The sequence below is a fragment of the Brienomyrus brachyistius genome, chromosome 1, assembly GCF_023856365.1.
Source record: "Brienomyrus brachyistius isolate T26 chromosome 1, BBRACH_0.4, whole genome shotgun sequence".
Taxonomy (NCBI): Eukaryota; Metazoa; Chordata; class Actinopteri; order Osteoglossiformes; family Mormyridae; genus Brienomyrus; species Brienomyrus brachyistius.
The window spans coordinates 38,557,925-38,579,392 of NC_064533.1; the positions used below are offsets into that span (position 1 = coordinate 38,557,925).

Below are 21,468 nucleotides of genomic sequence, written 5' to 3' on the forward strand. Positions count from 1 at the left end.
CAGACCTAACAGCGTTAAGCCATTTATTTCCCTATAACTGCTTATCGAATACTGAGTTCAAGTCAACAATGGACATTATTTAGGGAGCAGTTTGGATTTGATGCCAGGCTATTATACGAGCACTTTAGTGACATCAATTCGCTTAGGCACATGTTTATGAAATGCAGGGAGAAAACGTAGTGCTACGTTTTTATTTGATTATTATTTAACACATCATTTATTCTTACTGCTTAATCATACGAAATATCCAAACACAGGGGACTTTTATTTTGACACTACGGTGGATTCACTTCCGCGTCTATGTGCAGGAGTTTATGCGCCATGCAATTAGAAATGGCGTAATACTACGTTTTTCTCCATTTCAATTTATCCGTACAAACGCTGCTGTAATCGGAGACCTTGGCGGAGTCGCCCAGACGGCCATTTTCACAACAGATTTAGGTGAAATCTGCTGTACCTATCATCTACACTAAAAGACCCAGCACATGAAGTTCTACGATAAGTATACAGACGTGTGCATTTTGTAAAAGAGAAAAACACCTCAGTTTGTCCATTGCACATTTGTGAAGTTGCTTAAAACACGAAAAGCAGTATATCTGATTCCAAGCCAACTTTATTGCGGTAACAATTAACTTGCGATGGTTACTGCCGAATTTACTGTTATGCCAGTTATCCCAGGTAAACTTGAAACAAGCATCTCTTCACTTACTAACTAATCTCATTGGCGTTTGTATGATTAGATAACCACTAGCTACTTGTTACCTAACGCTTTTGGATTTTAGTAGGTGAATATCAATGCTTAAATTGTGAATTTGAGTTAAAATTGTGCTGCCTTAGATTATTCCACACTTCATTACAAGCTGAAATAAATATACATTTTGTGACCTCCTTTCACTGTAGTGAAACTTTTTTTGTTGTCTCTAGAGAGGGTGGAGGATGGCAGTGCTGAGCCTGTCGTTTGCAGGCTGTGGGTTCCTCGGGATTTACCATCTGGGAGTGGTGGAAGCTTTGCTCCAACGTGGGGGTAAACTGCTGAGCTCCGTAAAAGCCTGTACCGGTGCCTCTGCTGGGTCTCTCACGGCTGCTTTGCTGATCACTGCCCCTAACAAATTGGAGGTAATTTAGGTCAGGAGTGGCAGAGAAACCAGGAGGTTTAAGCTGTCAAGTTTTCTGTGAATTTCTGCTCCTGTCGGTTGGATACTAGAGTGTGAGATCTCTAATTATGGCCTTCGGTCTAGAATAAGACATATTCTGTTACATCATGCCACATGGTGTAGTTTATTTATAAATACTTTAAGTTGTATTTAGGTTGATTATGTATTCATCCATAGTGATAAAACTTGACTTTGCAGCCTTGTACTGGTCAATCTGACTTATATAAAGGCTATAATTTGGCTAATTAACGTCATATCTCGTTGTATGCTTACAGAAAGTGCCAACTTTCAGCTGTCTTTATTTTTGCTGTGTCCCATAATTACAACACTGCTGCAGTAATTATGTTCCTTCTAGGTTACCTGTGGTAACTTGTTGCTTTTAGCATGTGAGATATGCTCTTCAGTCTAAATTTTAGAATTGCATGCTCTAGCTTCCAACAGTTGAATCATTATGGATCATTTGGGTCATTAATTTTCTCTTTGTTCATTTTTGTTTCTTTCTTGCCGAATAGGACAGCAAAGATTTCATATATGGGTTTGCCGATGAGGTCCGAAAGCAGAAGTTTGGAGCCTTGACTCCAGGATATGATTTCATGCTGACGCTGAGGTGGTAGATTCTGAATCTCTCAAATGCTGGAATGATGTTGGGTTGTATCTTTCATGTGGGCAATTGCATTGTTAAATTAATTAATGAATGAATGAAATAGCTATTGTAAAGGATTTCAACATGCATACAATGAAAATTACAGTAGGAGAATCTTGAATGAGGTACTAGCCTCAGCACATTATTAGATGTGGGCTTTCTCGTTCTTATAGGACAGGGCTATTCAAATCACAGTCCCCAAGGTCCAAGCATTGCTGATTTTCCAGCCTTCCTTTACCTGTGAGCCACTGGCCAACCAGAATCAGTAATTATTAAACTAAGTACCCGGGAGAACTGAAAACAAGGACTGGATTTGGAATTGAGATCCAGATTTGAAGAGCCCTGTTATAGGATGACTCTGGTAAGCGGAGTTCATTACACGAATAGTTACCAGTGTGTTCCTGCTCTCGGAGTATATATTAACAGCTACCACATACTCCTTCCAGGAATGTAAAGTGGAAGCAGTGCCTGCACTAACCCTAACCCTTTTACTGGTTTGTCTTGATAAATACAAACAAATATATATTCAGTTGAGTTTTACACTGATAGCCATAGAGCAAATAAATTTTCCTTATTCCCTTAGGGAAGAACTAGTGACCCTAACAGGGAAACGCCAAACCCACATATAAAGGGAGTTTTGCTCCGTTTGCCCAGTAAAATGCATCAGGCTATGGTGCTATACAGAAACTGCGTCCACAGAGCACAATCCCGTGGTACAGAGAGATGGCTGCTAATTAAACCTTTAAAGTTAGCATCTCTTGTACTTTCAGGAAGGGTTTGGAGAACATCCTTCCTCCCAATGCCCATGAGATAGCTGCTGATCGTCTCTACGTTTCAATAACACACTCCAGGTCCCGAGAAAATCGCATGGTGTCTCGTTTTACCTCGAGGGAGAACCTCATCAAGGTAACAGGTTCTCACAAACTGACGTCCGTGATGGTAATAGTCTCCATTAAGTGAACAATTGGTGTTTGAGTACTTGCTATCAAAAATTCAGTCACAAAGGTTAGTTGTATTTTAGTGCCTCCATCTAATGTACAAGTCTGTAAGGTATATTGTTTCTTACTAAACAAAAGACAATTGCCTTCGTTACTTTAATCAGTAAATGCACTCCCTTAATTCCAGTAGAAAATGTGATGCCTTTAATGTTTAGAGGTTTGATGCCCAGTTCTCCCGTTTGTTTGCATTGTTGTTGGAGGCAGTCATAAATAAGCATTTATTTCTTTTCTTGATGGATTTGAAGGTCCTACTTGCCAGTTGTTTTGTGCCTCTGTATGCTGGAGTGACGGCATTTGAGTACCAAGGAGAGGTAATGAATCCATTTTAATAAAATTAAAGGATAAAATGTCTCTGCAAGGCTTTTTGGGGGCCTGTTTCACTACAGTTGTTTGGAAGTAAGATGCATGCCATGTGGAATTCTACGTCATGGACAGCCCTAATGAGAACCGTTTCTCATATGAAGGCTTGATGAGGGATGGACATTGTGTTGTGGGATTAATGTAAAGCCCCCTGACCTTGTCTTTGACAGAGCTCTAATAAACCTGTCTCCAATAAACTTGTTGTCCACTGCATGTGCATCAACCTCACCATGATGGATGCCCACAGATATTTAGCTGCTAGTGAGGGTCACGTAAATGAGTCACATTGCTGTCCAGAAATGGCTGTGTGTCAGAGGGTGGAGAATGGAGTCAAGCTTCACACAGCATGTTAAATTAACAGCGTTATCTGTCAGCATTAATCTTCACTTATTTGGCTGTTTGAGGTGTTTAACTGCTTAAAGTCTCATTTACTCTCAAGTTTTCCATTAAATGCACTTTATGGGGTGTTGGATGGCTTTGGAAAGTAAATGTGTGCAGCTGCACTTCAAAGCCATTAAAGCGACTCTGAAAGATGAATTTTTACAGGTATTTCTTCTTTTATTTATGGCACTTGTTTAATTAAAATTTTTATTTTCATGTTATATAATGATTATTAGGTATTTTTCACATGCTTTCAGTTATGCTATGCATTGTCTATATCTCCGTACTGTACATTGATTCATTCTAGCTGACATTCGCAATGACTTCAAGCAGTGTCCAACCCTTTAAAATAATCCCTTCTCACCTTAAAAATTTGATTTGAATGTTCAGTCTGCTTAATACTTTGTTCCACTCTTAGAAATGGATCGATGGCGGGTTCACAAACTGTCTCCCGGTTATGGCTGAAGGTCGCACAGTCACCATCTCCCCATTTAGTGGCCTGCAGGACATCTGCCCCAAACACAGCGGGCTCTCAAATCTCCACATCAACCTCGCCAAAATGGACGTCCTGGTGGGTCTTTCAAATTTAAACAAAGTCTTCTCAACTGTCCAAACCCCAACAGATATGAATTTTATTAAATAAATGTTACACTACATATTTATATTTATCTTTTTGCTTATTTTTATTTTTTAATCGCAATTTCATTTTCAACAGGTTTCTATGGATAACATCGCAAGACTGAATCAAGCTTTATTTCCACCAGCACATAATATAATGAAAGAAATTAACCGAAGTGGTTATGAAGATGCATTACGGTTTTTAAGACGAGAAAAGTGGATGGATTAGCTGATTTATAGATTAGAGGTACCCCCTGCCTTTCAAAAGTTCACTTTGTGCCACTTCGCTTTTACGAAAGACATTCGTCGGCACCTGTTTTTGCTAACCAAACGAAATCCAAAAAGGATAGGAGGCAGCGTGCGATCCAAGTGACGCCACCAAGCTCCGTCCCTAGGAAGGACTTCAAAATCAAACCGCCGTAGCTGTGATGTGTGCTTTATCTTGATTTATTTTGTCATCTCTTAGCAAGGTGGTGATAATTTCTACTTTATATAGGCTATATATTCATATTGTTCCTGCTTTTACTATATGTTAGCATTGTTTTAGGTACTACATGTTATTTGGTATGATTTGACATGTTATTTTTTGGGTCTGGGAATGATTTTTTCTTTTTTAAATAATGGCAATTGCATCTATGCTTTGTTACTCTGACTTATGAAAGGTTTCACAGGAATGGTCTACATTTGGATCGTGGTGGAAACCTGTATCGAAGTTGGTCATGCATTAACTTGTGTGTCAAGATCCGGGGAATGAAGTAGGATTAAGGTCTGAGACTGTTTTTGATGAGTGAATATAAAATCTCTGGCTGTATGATCAGCTGGGGGTTGTACAGCAACCATGTAGCACTTCCAGTATTTAATTTATTTTCATAAATTACATTTAATAAAGAGAATGAATGCTGCTGTGTAATCTGAAGTTTGACTTGTGCTACCTGAAGCATTCAACCCACGACCCTGACTGGAATTAACAATTAGAAGAAGAACGGACTGATGGCATGTATACCGCTATCATATGTAGCTCGTTGCTCGTTGAGCAATGGAGCTGAATCGGCCTTTGATGGTTTATGGTTGACAGTTACGATTGAACTTCTCGTTGTTCCCATAGCAGGTGTCTGCTCTCTGCTAGCAGAAAATCTGTTCTGTATTGTGGTCATTCTTCTAAGACCAGAAGCCTCCACATGAAGGAGGCACATCCGTGAGGCAGGGCTCAGATGTGAAAAGGATTTGGCTTCACGGATTCTCACAAAGCGGCGACATGATAAAAGAGAAAGGGAAAGTGTGTCTGTTGCAACAAACTAGGATTTCACTGACTTAAGTGGAGCTTCCAAAACTTGGTTTTTGAAGCCTTTAAGTCCTTGCCGTTGGATTGTTCGGCTGGTAGCATTTATTTCAATTTGTGCAATTTAGTATCAATTCCTTCTTATTCCATTATTGACTAACTAGCTTTTTAAAGCACTCTGCTGTGCTATAGAACTCTGAATGATATAGTTACATCAGTTACAATCAGAGCCTAATTGTGGCTTGTTCTGCCATTACAAGGGTTGCCATGGCCCCAAGATTAAATTGCGCACATAGAACAAAATCCTTTGAAATATCGGCAGATTTAAGGTGAATTTAATAGCTCAAGACTCTATTTCCCTTGCATTTTTTCTGTCCTACCTATTAATTAGCTCCACTTGTAGAAGAATACATTTCATGAAAAGGTTAAAATTTACAAAAAAAAAAAACTATGTCTGTGGCATTACTTTACCCTTATTAAATGGTTAAAGAATTTCTATATATATTCAGTGGCGGTCATGTATGTGGTATCAAAGGGCAAACGGCATTCAGGTCAACTTTTAAATGACGTCTATTGTAGTGTGTATAGGTCACTACAGAATGGGTTAAAATCAGTTCCCTTTTACTGCATGTCGGAATATATAAAGCTATGAATTCATTGAGTTTTTATGGTCCTTAAAATGTCAGAATTTTACAGTCTCAGCCCTGTAGTACCTGCATTAAGTATGCATGTTTTGAAATTTAAAAATACGCAATAAATGTATGCGTGAGCAGGTTCACCTCGTGCTGGGCAGGGGATATCTCCATCCCACACAGGCAGCACCAGGCATGCAGATCTGCAAGGAAGTTCTGTCTCTCTGCCGCTGTCTCCTAGCTGGCTTAACACAAACCAAACAAGAGCCAGTGGTGAGGCTCAGGGAAGGTAAATGTCCAGCTCTTGCACCCAGCACCGATGAACCAAAATGCCCACGATTCTGGCAGTGATGACCCTTCTCTTTAATTTCACAGCATTTGTTCAAACTGTGCAATCAGCGATTTGGCATCGGGAAATTTTCTGCTGTTGAAATGTTCGTGATTTTTTTATTTTTTTTTTTTTGGTGTCAATATGATGCAGAGGCAGTTCAGTGTTGCGTCTCAACAAAGATCAAAGGCAAAAACCAACAGAGATGGCCGGGGTGACAGCTGCAACAAACTCAAACTAAAACAACACAAAATTATTAATGGGTAGCCAAAGTCATTTTTTAATAAATGTGCACCGGTAATAACAAAAGTGTTGAATAAACAAGGGTCTCTTATGAATGTCTGGACACCTCACATCATGCAGTTTCACTGCCAAATGGCTGGATAAGGGACCCTTTTAAATTCGGGGATCTGCCTGGACAAACTACCTCTGCGCCAACATGTTAATGACTAATTCAGTGACGCTGCCAAAGGCTCTGGGTGGCCATGGTGCTCTCCGGTAATCAAATAACTCCAATCAGGCCAGGCGGACACAGCTTCAGACAAAACAATTAGCATGGTAGCCAGTCTTTGGATACGCTGGGTCAGATTTATCAAGACATCTGTGGCTTTCTCAGCGCGGTTCCCAGGATTGCGCCCAGCTCGTTAATGTACTTATCAATGAACCTCTGAGACCCTGAATGGCAATCAGTCCGTACAATTAAAATGCAAATAAGGCCTTCCTGCTGTCTCACACATTATTGAGACACGATCTGTCCTTGTGGAGCCTGTGGTGAAGTCTTCTGTAAATACAGAAACCATTTTTCAGTGAAACAGTGCACAGTTAACTTCTTTCTTGTTATGAACTTAAAAACAGGGCAAAAAAAAAGAAAGCATAACAGTTTCATGCTTATCCATTCAGATGTCTGTCCCTTAATCCTGGTCTTTACATACCTACAGCTGACACATGAATGAAAAATCACAATACTGGTTGGCTACCAATTAAATGCCTCTCATTAAGAGAGAGAGTTGCATGAACATTAATCTCGATGCATCCCAGAGCATGAAAACAGGAATTTCATACTTAGCAGCGTATGTCTGCGTGTTACAGGAGACACAGAATTATTTTCCTGACCCTCGAGTCCCCTGTGTCTCTGCAATTCAAGGGGTGTTTTGGAATGAAATCAGTGCACTGGCCAAGTGCTGGCTCTAGTGTTGGTCTCTGTCACAGTGGCATAGCTGGAAGAGAGAGGAACAGCAAGGCTGCAGCCAGGGTTTCCACACCAGGTTGGCTAGAGATAGCTGGTCAGCAGCGCGGGTCAGGTTTTGGGTGTGGAGGGCCACCGCTTCCTGGATTGTCCCAAGGACGTCGTGGAAGAGTGGCTCTGTCTCTGGGCTCAGGGGTGTGCTCTCAGAAGGGTCCACAGAGAGGTCATAGAGCAAGGGGGGGTCGTGATACGTCACATAGTTCTCCATGCAGAAGCAGACGTGCGTGTGGAAGCAGGTGGTGGAGTCTTCAGGATAGAAGTTAGGGGTGAAGAAAAACGCTTTCCAGACAGATTTACCTGAGAAGGGAATAGTAGTATTTAACTATACTACCGAGACATGACACAGTTTTAGATTAAGCTTCTCAGCATTTTTGCCATAATACATTGGTTGTTGGTACAAGGTGCATGTCAATGTAAGATTTAAGCAGCTTACTGAAATTTGTGAAAACTATGGAGTACATGCTAGATGGATTTTTGAGATTTTAGTTGAATGAAATTAGACCCACCGGTGAGTGGACGCCATCTCACTGCGTTCAGGAAGGCGTTGCAGTAATGGAAGAGGAACTCGTGTTCAGATCTCTGTACCTCCCCCAGTAAGAGTGGCATGAGATCTCGACCGTCGATGTGCCTGAACGCAGACAGAGCCAGAGAGTGAGCATGAATGTGCACAGGTGATAACGGAGATTATGGGCGAGATTAGCGGTGCGCTTATCAACGCCGTGCTTCAACTAATAGCAATTAACAGAAAGTGGGCGACTGACATCACAGGATAACAGTGTGGCTTTCAAAGACCAGACTTTGCATTTGGGTTACTGGAGAATCCCATGATGCTGATTGCAGTCCAGGGTGATTAGCTCAAATGGGAAAATGATTATGTCATGCCCAGAGGGGCTTGGTGAAGAAGGGTCAAGGATGACTGCCAAGGATATCAAACAAAAATGGCTGCAATCACAGAAAAAGACTGTGTGCCAGCCGTGCTCCTGAAGTTACGTAATCTCACTAGCGGCGTGAATCATCAGCCTGGAAGTATATATCAACAGTAACCTGTCTTGAGGCAGGCTGGCTCCTGCCAGTTTCACTACAGTGGGAAACACATCCATGTTGCTAGTGGGCTCATCTATGGTCTTGTTTGAGGGTAGGATGCCACTCCAGCGTAGGAGGCTGGGAACCCTAATCCCCCCTTCCCAATTGGTCGATTTTCCTGCTGTGAACAGGGATGCAAATACAGTGTTATACATTTGTCCTAATTTTCCAAACACTGCATGCCTAATATATATATACTACAGTATCTGGATATGGATATGCACTATACTATGAATGCAGTGCCATGCTGTTATCAAAACATTCAGTAAACAATGCATACGGTATTTAATACTCCGTACTTCACACCAGGGGCGTCGTTAGGTATATTTGAGGAGGTCTTTAGACTCCCAAATAAATGTGTATTTATTGGCTTAAGTCATGAATAGCTTTTAATATTATATACAAGTTTGCCATCGCCCCCCCCCCCCCCCCCCCCCAGTAAAGACTAGCCTCCAATCCATTAATCTTTAGCTACACACCTGCTTTACACTTCCCTGTTAAACATGGCTCAAATTTTATATATGTATAATGCAACTTACAAGCTCTGTGATAAGCTGTTATCTGCTATGATACCAGTGGCCTGGCGCATGGTAACAGTGTATCACAGAAAACGGCAATTTTCTTTGGATACTTTTGTCACACAAGAACCAATCTGTAAGACTGCATTTCCCCCAGTACTCCTTATTAGAGCCAACATTTGCTGCTTGTATAAACCAGCAGACCTTAGGCCTGTCTAAGCTTTCCATGAAATTAGGCCATTATTTAAAACTACAAGCTGAAACCCCAAGAACTTCTTGAAATGATTAATATAAATGAATATTAATAAAATCTCCCTCACTTGGTGTGTGTGTTTGGAGGAGTCCCTCAGTGGTTCTCAGTAAATCTAGCTGTAATTTAAATAAGTACCTTTATAAATGCCATTCCACCCCCGGTGAACCTCTCCCGTAAGGGAGATCTCCTCCAGGTGAGCCCCCTGGTCTGAGGTCAAGTACAGAAGAGTGTTCTCGCTCAGCTTTAGGGAGTCCAGTGTCTCCACAATCTTCCCTTAAGATCAGGAAAGGCAAGTGAAAATGGAGGCCACTTGTTATACTCAAAAGTTAAGAAGCAGAACAGTGTGGATATGACTACAAGTGCATGACCTAGAGTGACAGTTTTTTTTTTTTTAACTCAGCCATTAGTTAATTCCTTAGATTTTATTAAAAAGGCACTTACAGGGGACTTGCACCTAAGGATGTTCCTAGTTGTATGACAAATGCCAACAGAAAATGCAGCAGTTGTTATAAAATGACAATGGTCGATCTCACATCCATTAAATAGTAAATGGACTGCATTTATATAGTGCTTTTCTATTCTTACGAGTACTCAAAGTGCTTTACATTTCATGCCTCACATTCACCCATCCACACAGACATTCACACACCAGTGGCGGAGGCTGCCACGCAAGGTGCCAACCTGCTCACCGGGAGCAATTTGGGGTTCAGTGTCTTGCTCAAGCACTTTGGCTCAATCCTGCAACCCTCCGGTTGCCGAACAATAGCACTACCTCCTGCGCCACCATCTTCCCCATTAAGAGTTAAACCACTATCTGAAGATGACCATGCAATTATAAAGCCATCATCATCTTCCTCTGAAGGTTTCTTAGATCTTTCTTACAGCTGTGAGACATTCACACATATCCAACTATACTATACAGAACTGTCCACACTGAACAGTGCCATCTGTAGTCCAACGAATGCTGCACCAGTTCAGGGTTACCTATCATTTTATAAATCAAGAGCTGGAGTGTAGGTCACCACAATGACTCCAGTAAAATACCCTGCTATTAAAATGCCAAAAATCAGGTTATACTGCATAAAAGTGCCAGGTGTATCACTAGATGATAAAAGGACAGTGGACGCACAGACCTACACTCCAGTCAACCTCTTCCACGGCATCGCCATAGAGACCGTGCCGGCTTCTTCCTTTGAAGCGTTTGGATGCAAACAAAGCCGTGTGCACTTGGATGAAGGAAAAGAAGAGCAGGAAAGGACGGTCAGCATTCCTGCAAGAGAGACCATCATTTGGGTCAGACTGACAGAATCCGGCAGGTTATTATCGGATCAAGTCTCACCATGGGGAAATGCAACACGGAAACTATTTCTTTTAAGAGTTTCAGCCAAACAGGCTTTGAAATCACCACGGGAGAAGAGGGAGAGAACGAAACTCACCTATGTAAGAAGCGTACCGCTTCTCTGGTCATCCGCAGAGTGAGATCGTCGGACCTGAATGGCTGCTCGACCACCTCACCGTTTCTCATGAGCAAACAGTTAAATGAGGGGAAGGTGAAAACGAACATGGCGAAAAGCACCGAGAGCGCACCCAAGAGCGCCGCCGCACGCAGCATAACGTTACGCGTGACGATTCTCACCCCGAGGAAGTATGTGAGGAGCACCGCCGCCACGGCCAATCCCAGGCCTTGGAGTGGAATGTGCGAGAAGACATTGGCGAAGATGGTACCATGGCCCTGCTGACAGTCACGTAGATTGGTCATGGTGATGCCATAGAAATGATCGAACCCATGTCTGTTCGGGTGGTGACAGAAGTCGTCGTTGTGTTCACAGTTTAACCCCAGGTGCCACTTGCCTACGGAGGAAGATGGGACATTAACACCCTTCTGAAACCACAGCGTGGAAAGGAACAGGGCTGTGAGACGAAAATCCCACAGCAGGAATGAGAAAGGATGAAAGTCCCCAGTGGAGCCTGAGGCCCATTACTCTGCTCCCATACAAGCCCAGGACATGCCTAATAAGCTAATAAACCAAGGACTGCAAAGGCAAACCAATTCCCTCTCTGCATTCCACCCAGATTAGACTGAAAAGGGAGCGGGATCACAGTGAATTTCAAGCAGCAGCAGGTACCTGGTTTTGTATCTGAAATCTTCCAAACCCAAAAGCAGGAGTCACAGTACCTATGAGGGCTGTGGAGTAGCCTTGCTGCTGGGCGAGCTTGGCGAAGGTGACCTCCGTGGTGGGGAGACCCCCAGAAGTGGCAGAGAAAATGTAGACCCCCACTTTGCCATGGCTGGCCATACCTAGGAGAGTGCCGGAAAAGGTTTCCACTACTGAAGGAAAAGCCTCCATGCTTGTTTTTAGTAAATCATAGTAAACCATTTATTTCAATTTTCAGTATTATTAATATAAGATTATTTGGGAGTATACTGACATAAATTGTCCTAGTAGTAAGAAGTACAACGAATATCTAACAGTGTATTTAGTAAGATTTCTCATAAAAAAGGAAGCAACAGGAGAACAGGAGCCAAGGTCCAGGGCGGAGCAGCAAGATCTTATGGTTATAATCTCAGCATGGTCATGTGGGTCAGGGCCGATCAGGGAATGTCCTCCTGAGATATCCGGTATGTTTGTTTTTGTTTCACAATCTGTATTTTAATGAATGAATATGACCCAAAATGGATTCCATTCCAAAGGTTAAATGCTCGCTCCTGCCTCACCTGATCTCACTGGGTATCGACCAGTGAGGAAGGCTGCCCTGCTGGGGGTGCAGAGGGGAGCGGCAGCAATGTGCTGGGTCAGCTTCACCCCCTCCTGAGCCAGCCGGTCAATGTTAGGGGTCCTGCACTCAAAGTCAGAAACAGCCTGGTTAAATAATAAAAATAACAATAATAATAATAATAACAATAATAATAATAATAATAATAATAATGACAGTAGTAGTATTAATATTAATAAATTGAATTTTGGTAAAACATGGTTACTCTCCAAATACAAAAAACGAAAAAATCGTAAACCTTATAGTTGTGTTGCCATAGCATCCCAAATCTCCAATGCCAAGGTCATCTACCATCATCAACACAAAATTTGGACGTTTCCCATCTCGAGATGCACAAAAAGTCGTCATGAGCATGAGACTTAGGTGTAAAATCCGGAAAACAGAGTCACATGGCATTATTCTGCTGGATGACAGAGAAGATTTTTGTGCACATTGTGAATACAGAATAAGGATGACATATTACACATACACGCACAGTGATCACAGATGAAAATAAGGTAGGGGAGACTGATTGGCACAATTATTGTTCAGCACTGTATATCTCAGACATGTATTACATTATGATAACCTAGCTACCTGCCAATTAATCTATAAGACTGCAGCTAAAAAACAGACACATTAGATTACAGAAAACAGTTACTGTTGATGGTTCATTCAGTTATAAAAACATGTGCATTTGTGCCAAACAGCCCAAACATGGGGTGGGCTGACACACATTAAACAGCAATGTCAGTGAAATAATGCATCTGAAAATGCAAAACACTCAAAATATCTCAATTTAAACATTGTTTATTAACAGTAATAAAACAACAAAATCTTGGCCACTAAACATTTTTAAACGTCATCTTCTTATATTCCTCATCTAAATGATTTTTCAAATAAACAACCTGTTTTTAATTATCAAACAAAAGCAGTATTAAAATACACTGTGCATTACGTGCCAACCAAGCTCAGCTAACTTACAGAAGGCTTCGAATCTTAGCACAAAACATAGCTAATCCCCATCTCTATTTTGATACAATAAATTTATTTTCAATATTTGACTCAGATAAATATAAAATGAGACATTTAACCATGAGGTCATTTTGTTGTTGGTTTGATAAGAAACGCAACGTGATAACCACCTTAGTGCAGCCTTCCGATCTCTTGACAGTATGAATAAATGCAGTTCACTGGGACACGTCTTATAATGTTTGCGAAAGCTCTCTCTACCCTCTTGGAAATTACTGCTGTGCCGACCAACTCCTATGGCCAAGAAACCCCAGTCTCCCATGTGCATATAAGGTAAACCTCATATAGTTTGCCGCAGGGTTAACCGACTAAATTTTAATGAGCAGCAAAGGCGGGATCAAGGTTAATTTCAAAATTGCCTTTTTTGCAGTAAAGCAAAAATGTTAGCATTGATTACTTAACATTTACATAGAAATCCAGTTTAAATGTTTCCGACTGAAATATATCACGACTGTCTCATTAATGGAAAATAATATATCGTAAGCAGTCTAGAACTATCTTTACAGCCTAACAAAGAAAAACTTCTCGGCGTTCAAAACGAAAGCGAGACGTTTGTTAATAAAATGTAACGATAACTATTCAAACGTGTGACGACTTACTAACAATCTTACCTTTGTGCACTAAATGCACTAAAAGTCACCGAATCAAACAGACCGGGAAGTGATTGTCACGTGACCGAGTGACGCCGGGGCTGTCACTGTCACTGCAGGTCACCACTGTAATACGATGTATATCGAGCACAGTTTATTAACGTGTCTAAGTAAGGCTTGGGAAAACCTACACAAATTGCAAATCTTTAAAACCATCTTTAAATGCTCTGTACTAACAGCTTGATGCATTGCGACTCAGTAATGTTTTCTTTCACCCTTAAACTCTCAGAATTCCCGCCAGGTCCTCGATTTATACTTCGGTGCTTCAAAATGGCACACCTTGCGTTCATTATTAGAACACCGAACACTGCTTTGGCTCACCGACATAGTTAATTAAATCCATTCATCACTGCTCAATGCAGAAAGTGAAGACATTTATTTATTGCCTTTTACTGCATACTGAAGCCAACGAATCCATACGATTTAACCTCAAATATTGTACAGTAAACTAAGAATAGCGACGAGGGATGTGCTGTTCTGAGCAAATTTACCATAAAATACAGAGAGAACATGTAAAGGATTATCACATATCTTTTCGAGTTGTTTTGAAATTATTAAACGGGATTGCATTCAATGCTTTCTGAGCAGAAATATAGCTGTAGAAGAATTCTCTGACTTAGGTTCCATTCGAGAATAATCAGAAGAGTAAACTCGGTACCTTTTCAAGCTAGAGAAATGAATACGTCCTTGCTTCTAAAATTCATTCCAGAACCAGATGATGTGCTTGAGTGTTTTTGTCTGGTATTAAATGTGTCAAGGTGTGTCTATTCAGGGTAAAGATTTCTTGACAGATGTCACAGTTAACTTGATGGTCTTGTCAGTATTGTATGATTATGAAGTATTCTTGTATTTGATCCTTTGATTTCTTTACACGAAAGCTAATTGTTTGAGATGTATTTTAATGACTAATGCTGCTGGTTTACTTCACTATATTTATTTATTTATTCAATAGGGGCCAACCTTCTCAGAATTAAGTATGTATATAAGACAATGTAGGCCTACTAGTATTATATAAATAGTATTTTCAAATATTTTTGACCAATGAACACCCAGAGCAGATCTTAAAATGCGTAAATACGCAGGTCGGTTTTATACGGCGCAAAACCAGGACAGCTAGTGTCTTTGAAAGGATCTGATTCCAAATCATCCAGTCAAATCACACTGGTGCATCCCCTCCTCTCTTACGTAATATTTCTTTTTGGTTGTGTAAAGCTTTTAAGGGTCACAGACTACCGTGTATTCTGTGATTGACTCTTTAGCATTGATTACCACCTCTCGTCTTTGACAGTGTACTCTGAAGACAGAAATTACTTATTAAACAATTGATTCGTTCACTGCTCAAGCAAAATAGCGCACATCATTGTTCAGTGCGGGTTTATAAAGCTGCGAATAATTAAATGAATCTCACGCATACATGCTGAATTAAACCAATAAATGAGGAATATTTAGTCTATTTTGAGTGCAGCTCTGTAGTCTGTATTGATCTGAGAGGTTAACGAAGAGAATATTACAATTTCAACCCCCCCAACCTAGTCAATCAAGTATGACTACTGACGAAGATATAGCCAGGATAAGTCCTTTCATTGTCTTCATACTATTCTTTTTTACATATCACAATCCACCTGGAATACTCGCGCTGTTTATATTTATACAAATATTCTGTCTACATACAGTACTGCTTCTATGTGATTGTTATTTTATAGAAATATTCACGCACTGGCATCGTGGAGGACAAGTCTGTCTGATAAGGACATCTCAATGTCAAGTGCTCCTTATACTTTATAATTCAATATGAGATGAATGTACAGCGCCATCTGCTGTGTATAAAATACAATGCGCCCATGGCAAGCGATCTCAAACCGATTAGTTAAAAAAAAGCATATCAGAATGTTTTCAGTACAACCTCTATATAATGGGTCCGTCTATAATGCAGCAGTGATGCTGCATTATCTAATTACCACGAACCCTTATTTACAGTGACTTCATTTTGATTATAATACGCCAGTCTGTTGGATGTGGAGAGTAAAGACGCTTCCTCAAATGGAATTTCTGTGATAAAAGATTTATTCTGCAGAAGGATATGCAGAAAGGGAAAAGCTGAGCCTATGTGACTGCATGAACATCAGGCTTCTGAAAAGGAGGTTATGTCAAGCGGATGCCGAGAAGAAGAGTACAGTCACGTATGTGGCGAAAACAGTCACCCTGGTTCTGAAGGTCACAACACAATGCTGGTAAAGAGCCAGATGGTGAGTGTCTGTCCATGGCGATTCAGCTTCTCCGAAATGTGGACCGGGCCAGACAGTTATGCATAAAATACAACCCCAGGTTCTTTAGTGTCAAAGAATAAACAGGCAGAAAGCTGAATGAATCAGGTCTGATTCATGCTTATATAATTAGTTCAAGGTCTTACCCTGTTCAAGAGTACAACAGAAGCGTCCTTCTCGAAGTTCAATTATTTAGCTATTTCCATACAAAAGTAATGACGAATAGTCAAAAAGAATAGCTGCACTTTTTAGCTATGACTATTTAATTATAGTAACAATGCCAAACATTCCCAAAAGCCCAGTGTCGAGTAGAGGACCTTTACAGAGGACTCAGCTGCAGTGAGCATGCGCGTTGCGTGCCGAGCTAATCGCTCTCACACTGACCCCCCTGTACTTAAGATGCACGGCAGACGGCATCATCTTCAGCGCCGCGCCAGCTTCCCTCTCTGCCGAGCACCGTTTGCGTCCGGCCCATTCGCTTCTCCACAATGGAGTGTGTTTTACGGGGGACACACATACAAAAGCGTGCAGTTCAAATCCCACCGGCCGCAGTCTGAATGCCCCCCTTCCACATTAATTAAACGCTCGCCGCTGATGGTGCCGGAGACACCGAGGTAAATCGGCGTGTCAGCCTGGAGCGGGGCGAGCAGGTCGCAGATTCTCCGAAGACCCCCAAACGGGCTCGGCCCGAAGCCTTCCTCTTAAATCCAGCCAGTGGGGAGGGATTTGTTAGACTCGAGCTGCACATGAGGGCTCAGCGCTTAGGCTAATCTGCCAGCGTGATAAAGCCCCGCTTTCTCCAGGCAGGAAGGAGGAAATCTCTCACTGTTTTTGGGTTTACACTGGCAGCGGGTGGAGTTTTTGCTCATAAGAGGTCAGACTCTTAGGCAGAAGTTGGTGTCGTTCTTAACAACAGTTCTTAGGCAAATATCAAAGCTGAATAAATGGATCATCTTCTAAAACTAGTAAATCCAGTCAGATTCTGCTAATCTAGAAGATGAAAATAACTATCAGTATTAGAACTAGAAATTGTTGATATTTGTATTACACATTCATCCATCTGGTGCTCAGAGCACCAAGCAGGGCATGTGCTTGATGGGCTGTCAGTGTACTATTATTATTCCTATTAAAAACGCAAACATGTATTGTTTGGGAGATTTATTGCATTTTGGCTACATCTAGGTGAGAGCATGACTGATGGAAGCTGGATGAATCTCCCTCACGATCTAAAGTCAGACACCTTGAGCTCGATGATGAAGAGAAATGGCCATCATCATATACTGGGTTTCAACCATACCCTTCAGCCCCTTATCAAATATCCACATCTATCTCTTTACACATGCACATCCATAAATACATGGACACACAAAGAGTCGACTTAAATAATTGTATTTGATATTGGAACCGTTAAGGGATTCAGCAGTCGTTTCCTCTTCTTTTTGTCTGGCCCAGGGAGAAGCCAGGGGTGAGAAATCAGCCGCTGTCACATCTTGATGAAAGCGTAGAGGCATATTACAGAGTGCCATGAAAAATTCATACTCTAGCAGGGCAGCTGTCTGAGGCGATTAGATTTCTATGTAAATCGTTACCACCCAGCAGGAAAATCACGCTGCTGTTGTTTTTCTAAAACAGTGATGTGACCTGCTTGGGGGAATACCAAGGAGATGCCGTGATGGTGACACAAGTCTGTTATTAGTTAAAAGGCGAGCGATTCCTCGTCTATATAGTTAAAGGATTCTTCAAAATTTCCACCTTGCAGTGCTTTGAGTTATGGCATTAGTATATCCTATCTTCAAGGTTGTGGGGGGGGGGGGGGGGGGGTATTTAAAGCAGACTATTTAAAGCAGTACAGGACACAAGGCTGGGGTTCATCCTCTTGGATGGGATGTCAGCCAGAAAAACATCAAGTTCTAAAAATTGCGCGTTTTTCATTTTGTTGATTCGATTGGTATTGAAAATTGCCTTTGGATTACTGCAGAGAGGGTTAGCTTAGCATTTGCATATCTTGCCCTTGATTCCTAAAAGCGTGTAGCTCCGGAAACTGGCATGCAGTTCAGAACTGGCCTCGCGTCCATCCCTCATCCCTCGCCTTCCTTGGGAGGGGCTTCATGCTTACCGTGATGCTGTACCGAATAGACAAGAATCTAGATGGATAGACGGACGGCTAGCTCTGCCCTGTGGAAAATGACATCCCTCTATGACTACCCTCCATGAGATCTACGCTGACATATTTATTGGGTACCCCTTGAATTTACCTTCCCCGTCCATCATGAGAATAACACATTTTACTATCCGTCTGCTGTTTACAACAGAGTCTTAAATAATCAAGCTGGCTGTCGTTTTAAAAACTACTAAATACTAAAAGTTCAAGCTCAAGGTTAATTAATGATTTTTTTTTTGCTATGGATAAATCAATCTCTAATCAATTTTCATAGTATGTGAAATTTTTTCAACAAATCCTATATTAAGGCTATATTACATTAACCTTAGTGCTCGATTTCCTAATGGAAAGTTCACTCAAATTAACTATTTTCCATAGTAACCGTGCAGCGTTTTAACATCGTGAGGATTTTAAGAATGCATTGCCAGTAGAGGGCAGTGTTTCACCATCCAGATGCCAGGAGAGGGAGGCTTACAATTTTTTTAAAAGAAAATAAAGGGAATGGAATAATCTTGCTAAATTAAGACTGCATATAACACGAGATGTGAATAATAATTAAAATGATCTCCTTTTGTGTTTGATAAACAGCATGTTTTTACAATAGTCTGCATTAGGCTAACACCTTTCCTGCCTGGATCTCATTCAGATCATCCTGTGGTGGAGGGAGTGAAATCACAGGTGATCCTCTTTTACTTCTGGACCACAGACTCTCGTGCGTTTTTCTGGTGCATAGTGAATGTCAGGTGTGTCATTAGGGCTGCTGGACAGCTGGCTTCCTCAATCAGCGTCGGCGCTGCCTAATACCATCATTCCAGAAAAGCAGCTCATCCCTGTGCTGAAAGGCAGCCAAACAGGCTTGTGAGGAATACCAGCAAATACAGGACTGAGGCCATGGAGCGCAGTGATTTGTGCCTGATAGATGCAGATGTGTATTATGGCTGAGATATGGAGATAGATTGTTATCTCTCTCCTCCCATGTCAGAGACTGAGCTGACCATATGCAGCAGTACTTTCATGGATCACTCAACAGTGGAACATTTATCAGACATAATTCTTATTCAAAGCCCTTTAGACTGGATGTTTTTCCAAATATTTAGAAAAAAAAAATCTAAATACTTAATGAAGGGCAACAGAGCAAGACTCACAGAAAACAATCTTTCTGCTGATTCTCTGTCCAAATCACAGAATAAGACAAAGTACAGGTGGTACATGCAGGTGGTAAATATTCACATTATTGATCTCCAGTGTATTATTATTAGCATTGTTCTTATTATTAATACTACAAAAAAATTGCTCTTCAGAGTAAGGTGGAATTGTTGCAAAAAATTTCAAAAGATTAATAGGGAATACATTAAAAGGACATAGACCTTAGTCAACAAAATTGGTTTCGGCTTTGAGGAAGGAAGATCCATATTAATGACATACTAACTATCAAGGAGAGGGTCATTATTGGCATTCAATATTAATGACTGTGATCAATGAGGGCACTGAGTTTGCCACAAGATTTATGATTTATGCCATCCAAGTTAGCTTTCTGGAGAACCTTCAGAATTAAAATGACACTTTCAAAGTGCTCAGGGCCTAAAGAAAATGCTTAAATGAACTTACTGCGAGAGGACCCAGTGAACTGGTGCTAGATGTTCTTCATACATGGATCCATGATGTGCTACTCAAGCAGATACATCCCATACAATCTATACGAAGACACATCTCTTCCAGGAATATCTCAACTAACCTCACCCTTCCACGGACCCAACCTGGCTATTTGTTGACATTCGCAGTTTGGTTGAAATTGTTTCATTTACGACTACTGGACGCTCTGCTATATTTTGCACTTAGATTTGTTTCTTACTGAATTATCTTCTGGACTCAGTCATCACAACATGGAACATGTCACTAAGAATCCTGGAGATCCAGACTGTAGACAGGAGATGCTGGAGGAATGACATCACAGTTGTACTGCAAGTACTTACTGGTACAATGCATGTACAGTTGTACCACGCCTGGTAGTAAAATATGAGTGAGGAATAATTTTAATAATCTTATTACATGTATTTTGAGGTCAGAAAAATCTACAAAACACCTTTACATTTTGCAGCCCATTAATTTTCATATTTTGAAAATTCAGTATAGAATTCCACTTTTTCTTTTAAGGTGATGGATTTATACTGTATAGTCAGATAATTATATATAGCTGTCGGAAACAATGAAATATTGAGAACTTTGCTACAGAAGTAAAACATTTACTATTTTGATTGCTTTTAGATGATGTAACCACCTGTTAATAATTACTTGAATTCCTGGACCATCTGCTAACAATTTTTATTTTGTTGTTATATTTTAATACAATATATTATTTTATTTTGTTATATAAATGTACATCTTTAATTTTGCAGAAGCACAAACTCCACTGGCAAATGGGATAATATCCAAAAATATTTAATAAATTGTTTTAAAATGCATATCTTTGTAATATTAGTTCAAAAAAATAAAACCATTTTTAAGCAGTTTATCGGTTTTCTCTGCCCAAAGTTTATTCTTCTGTTAATGGACTGTAAAATGCACATTTGTGTAATGATATAGCTTACAGTAAAATAAACAAACAAAATCAGCTCATAATAAATCATTATGCACATTAATCATATATAGATGGTGCAATATAACACAGGCTCCCCTAAAGCTCTTTGCCATAATCCCACATCTCCGACTGGCTCCAGCTTCTCCAACAGTTCCTGCTTTCTCTCCCCCATCCTGCGCTTGACTTTCTGTGCTGCAGGAGAATGACCATCAGCTCACACATGTTCAGTATCGCTTGGCTCCACCTCTGGAAAATACGATCCAGCTTCCACAATACCTTTTTATATGTGTTTGATTAGCATACAGAGTTGTTTAAATTGCCTCCCTGGTAGGCAGATTTGAACGGAACAATATCCTTTGGCTTTCGCCTCTGGGTCCATTGCTTCTCATTTATTTTTATGCTTAGTTACGATCAAAACTTGGCTGACTAAGCCTTGAAACGTGAGTGAAAGTAAAGCTGATCCTGGGAGCCCATGATGAGTCTTTGATATCAGTTAAATAAAAATATGCGCGTGCCTTCTCTAAAACAAACAATCA

The 21,468-nt window shown here is 40.8% G+C and overlaps 2 protein-coding genes across 5 annotated transcripts; one reads left to right on the forward strand and one right to left on the reverse strand.

The window, feature by feature from the left end:
• The first annotated feature begins 215 nt into the window (after window positions 1–215).
• Window positions 216–5,064, forward strand: pnpla4 (patatin-like phospholipase domain containing 4). 4 transcript variants are annotated; one of them, XM_049027712.1, is made up of 7 exons: window positions 216–678; window positions 927–1,116; window positions 1,667–1,761; window positions 2,568–2,703; window positions 3,041–3,106; window positions 3,955–4,107; window positions 4,252–5,064. In XM_049027712.1, the coding sequence occupies exons 2-7, from the start codon at window positions 937–939 to the stop codon at window positions 4,381–4,383; spliced, it is 762 nt and encodes a 253-aa protein (XP_048883669.1). In that variant the 5' UTR covers window positions 216–678; window positions 927–936; the 3' UTR covers window positions 4,384–5,064. The 4 variants fall into 4 exon arrangements, with proteins under 4 accessions (XP_048883669.1, XP_048883510.1, XP_048883585.1 ...); XM_049027628.1 differs by having other exon boundaries at window positions 217–441; window positions 925–1,116; XM_049027553.1 differs by having other exon boundaries at window positions 216–1,116.
• A 1,582-nt stretch (window positions 5,065–6,646) lies between these two features.
• On the reverse strand, window positions 6,647–13,883 carry sts (steroid sulfatase (microsomal), isozyme S). Its single transcript, XM_049025726.1, has 10 exons — window positions 13,393–13,883; window positions 12,507–12,671; window positions 12,210–12,331; window positions 11,670–11,792; window positions 10,930–11,344; window positions 10,627–10,763; window positions 9,629–9,766; window positions 8,684–8,843; window positions 8,146–8,267; window positions 6,647–7,936 (listed from the first exon to the last, which is right to left on the reverse strand). The coding sequence occupies exons 1-10, from the start codon at window positions 13,545–13,547 to the stop codon at window positions 7,581–7,583; spliced, it is 1,893 nt and encodes a 630-aa protein (XP_048881683.1). The 5' UTR covers window positions 13,548–13,883; the 3' UTR covers window positions 6,647–7,580.
• Between the last annotated feature and the right edge of the window lie 7,585 nt (window positions 13,884–21,468).

What these genes read in the sequence shown, in the direction of transcription:
- pnpla4 (XM_049027553.1), top strand. Translation starts at nt 937, where the DNA reads ATGGCAGTGCTGAGCCTGTCGTTTGCAGGCTGTGGGTTCCTCGGGATT. An exon ending in CGAGGGAGAACCTCATCAAG is followed by an intron (nt 2,704 to 3,040) that starts GTAACAGGTTCT and finishes ATGGATTTGAAG; the next exon opens with GTCCTACTTGCCAGTTGTTT. An exon ending in TCGCCAAAATGGACGTCCTG is followed by an intron (nt 4,108 to 4,251) that starts GTGGGTCTTTCA and finishes CATTTTCAACAG; the next exon opens with GTTTCTATGGATAACATCGC.
- sts (XM_049025726.1), bottom strand. Translation starts at nt 13,547, where the DNA reads ATGCACATGGGAGACTGGGGTTTCTTGGCCATAGGAGTTGGTCGGCAC. An exon ending in TCGATACCCAGTGAGATCAG is followed by an intron (nt 11,793 to 12,209) that starts GTGAGGCAGGAG and finishes GCACTCTCCTAG; the next exon opens with GTATGGCCAGCCATGGCAAA. An exon ending in AGAGGTTGACTGGAGTGTAG is followed by an intron (nt 9,767 to 10,626) that starts GTCTGTGCGTCC and finishes CCTGATCTTAAG; the next exon opens with GGAAGATTGTGGAGACACTG.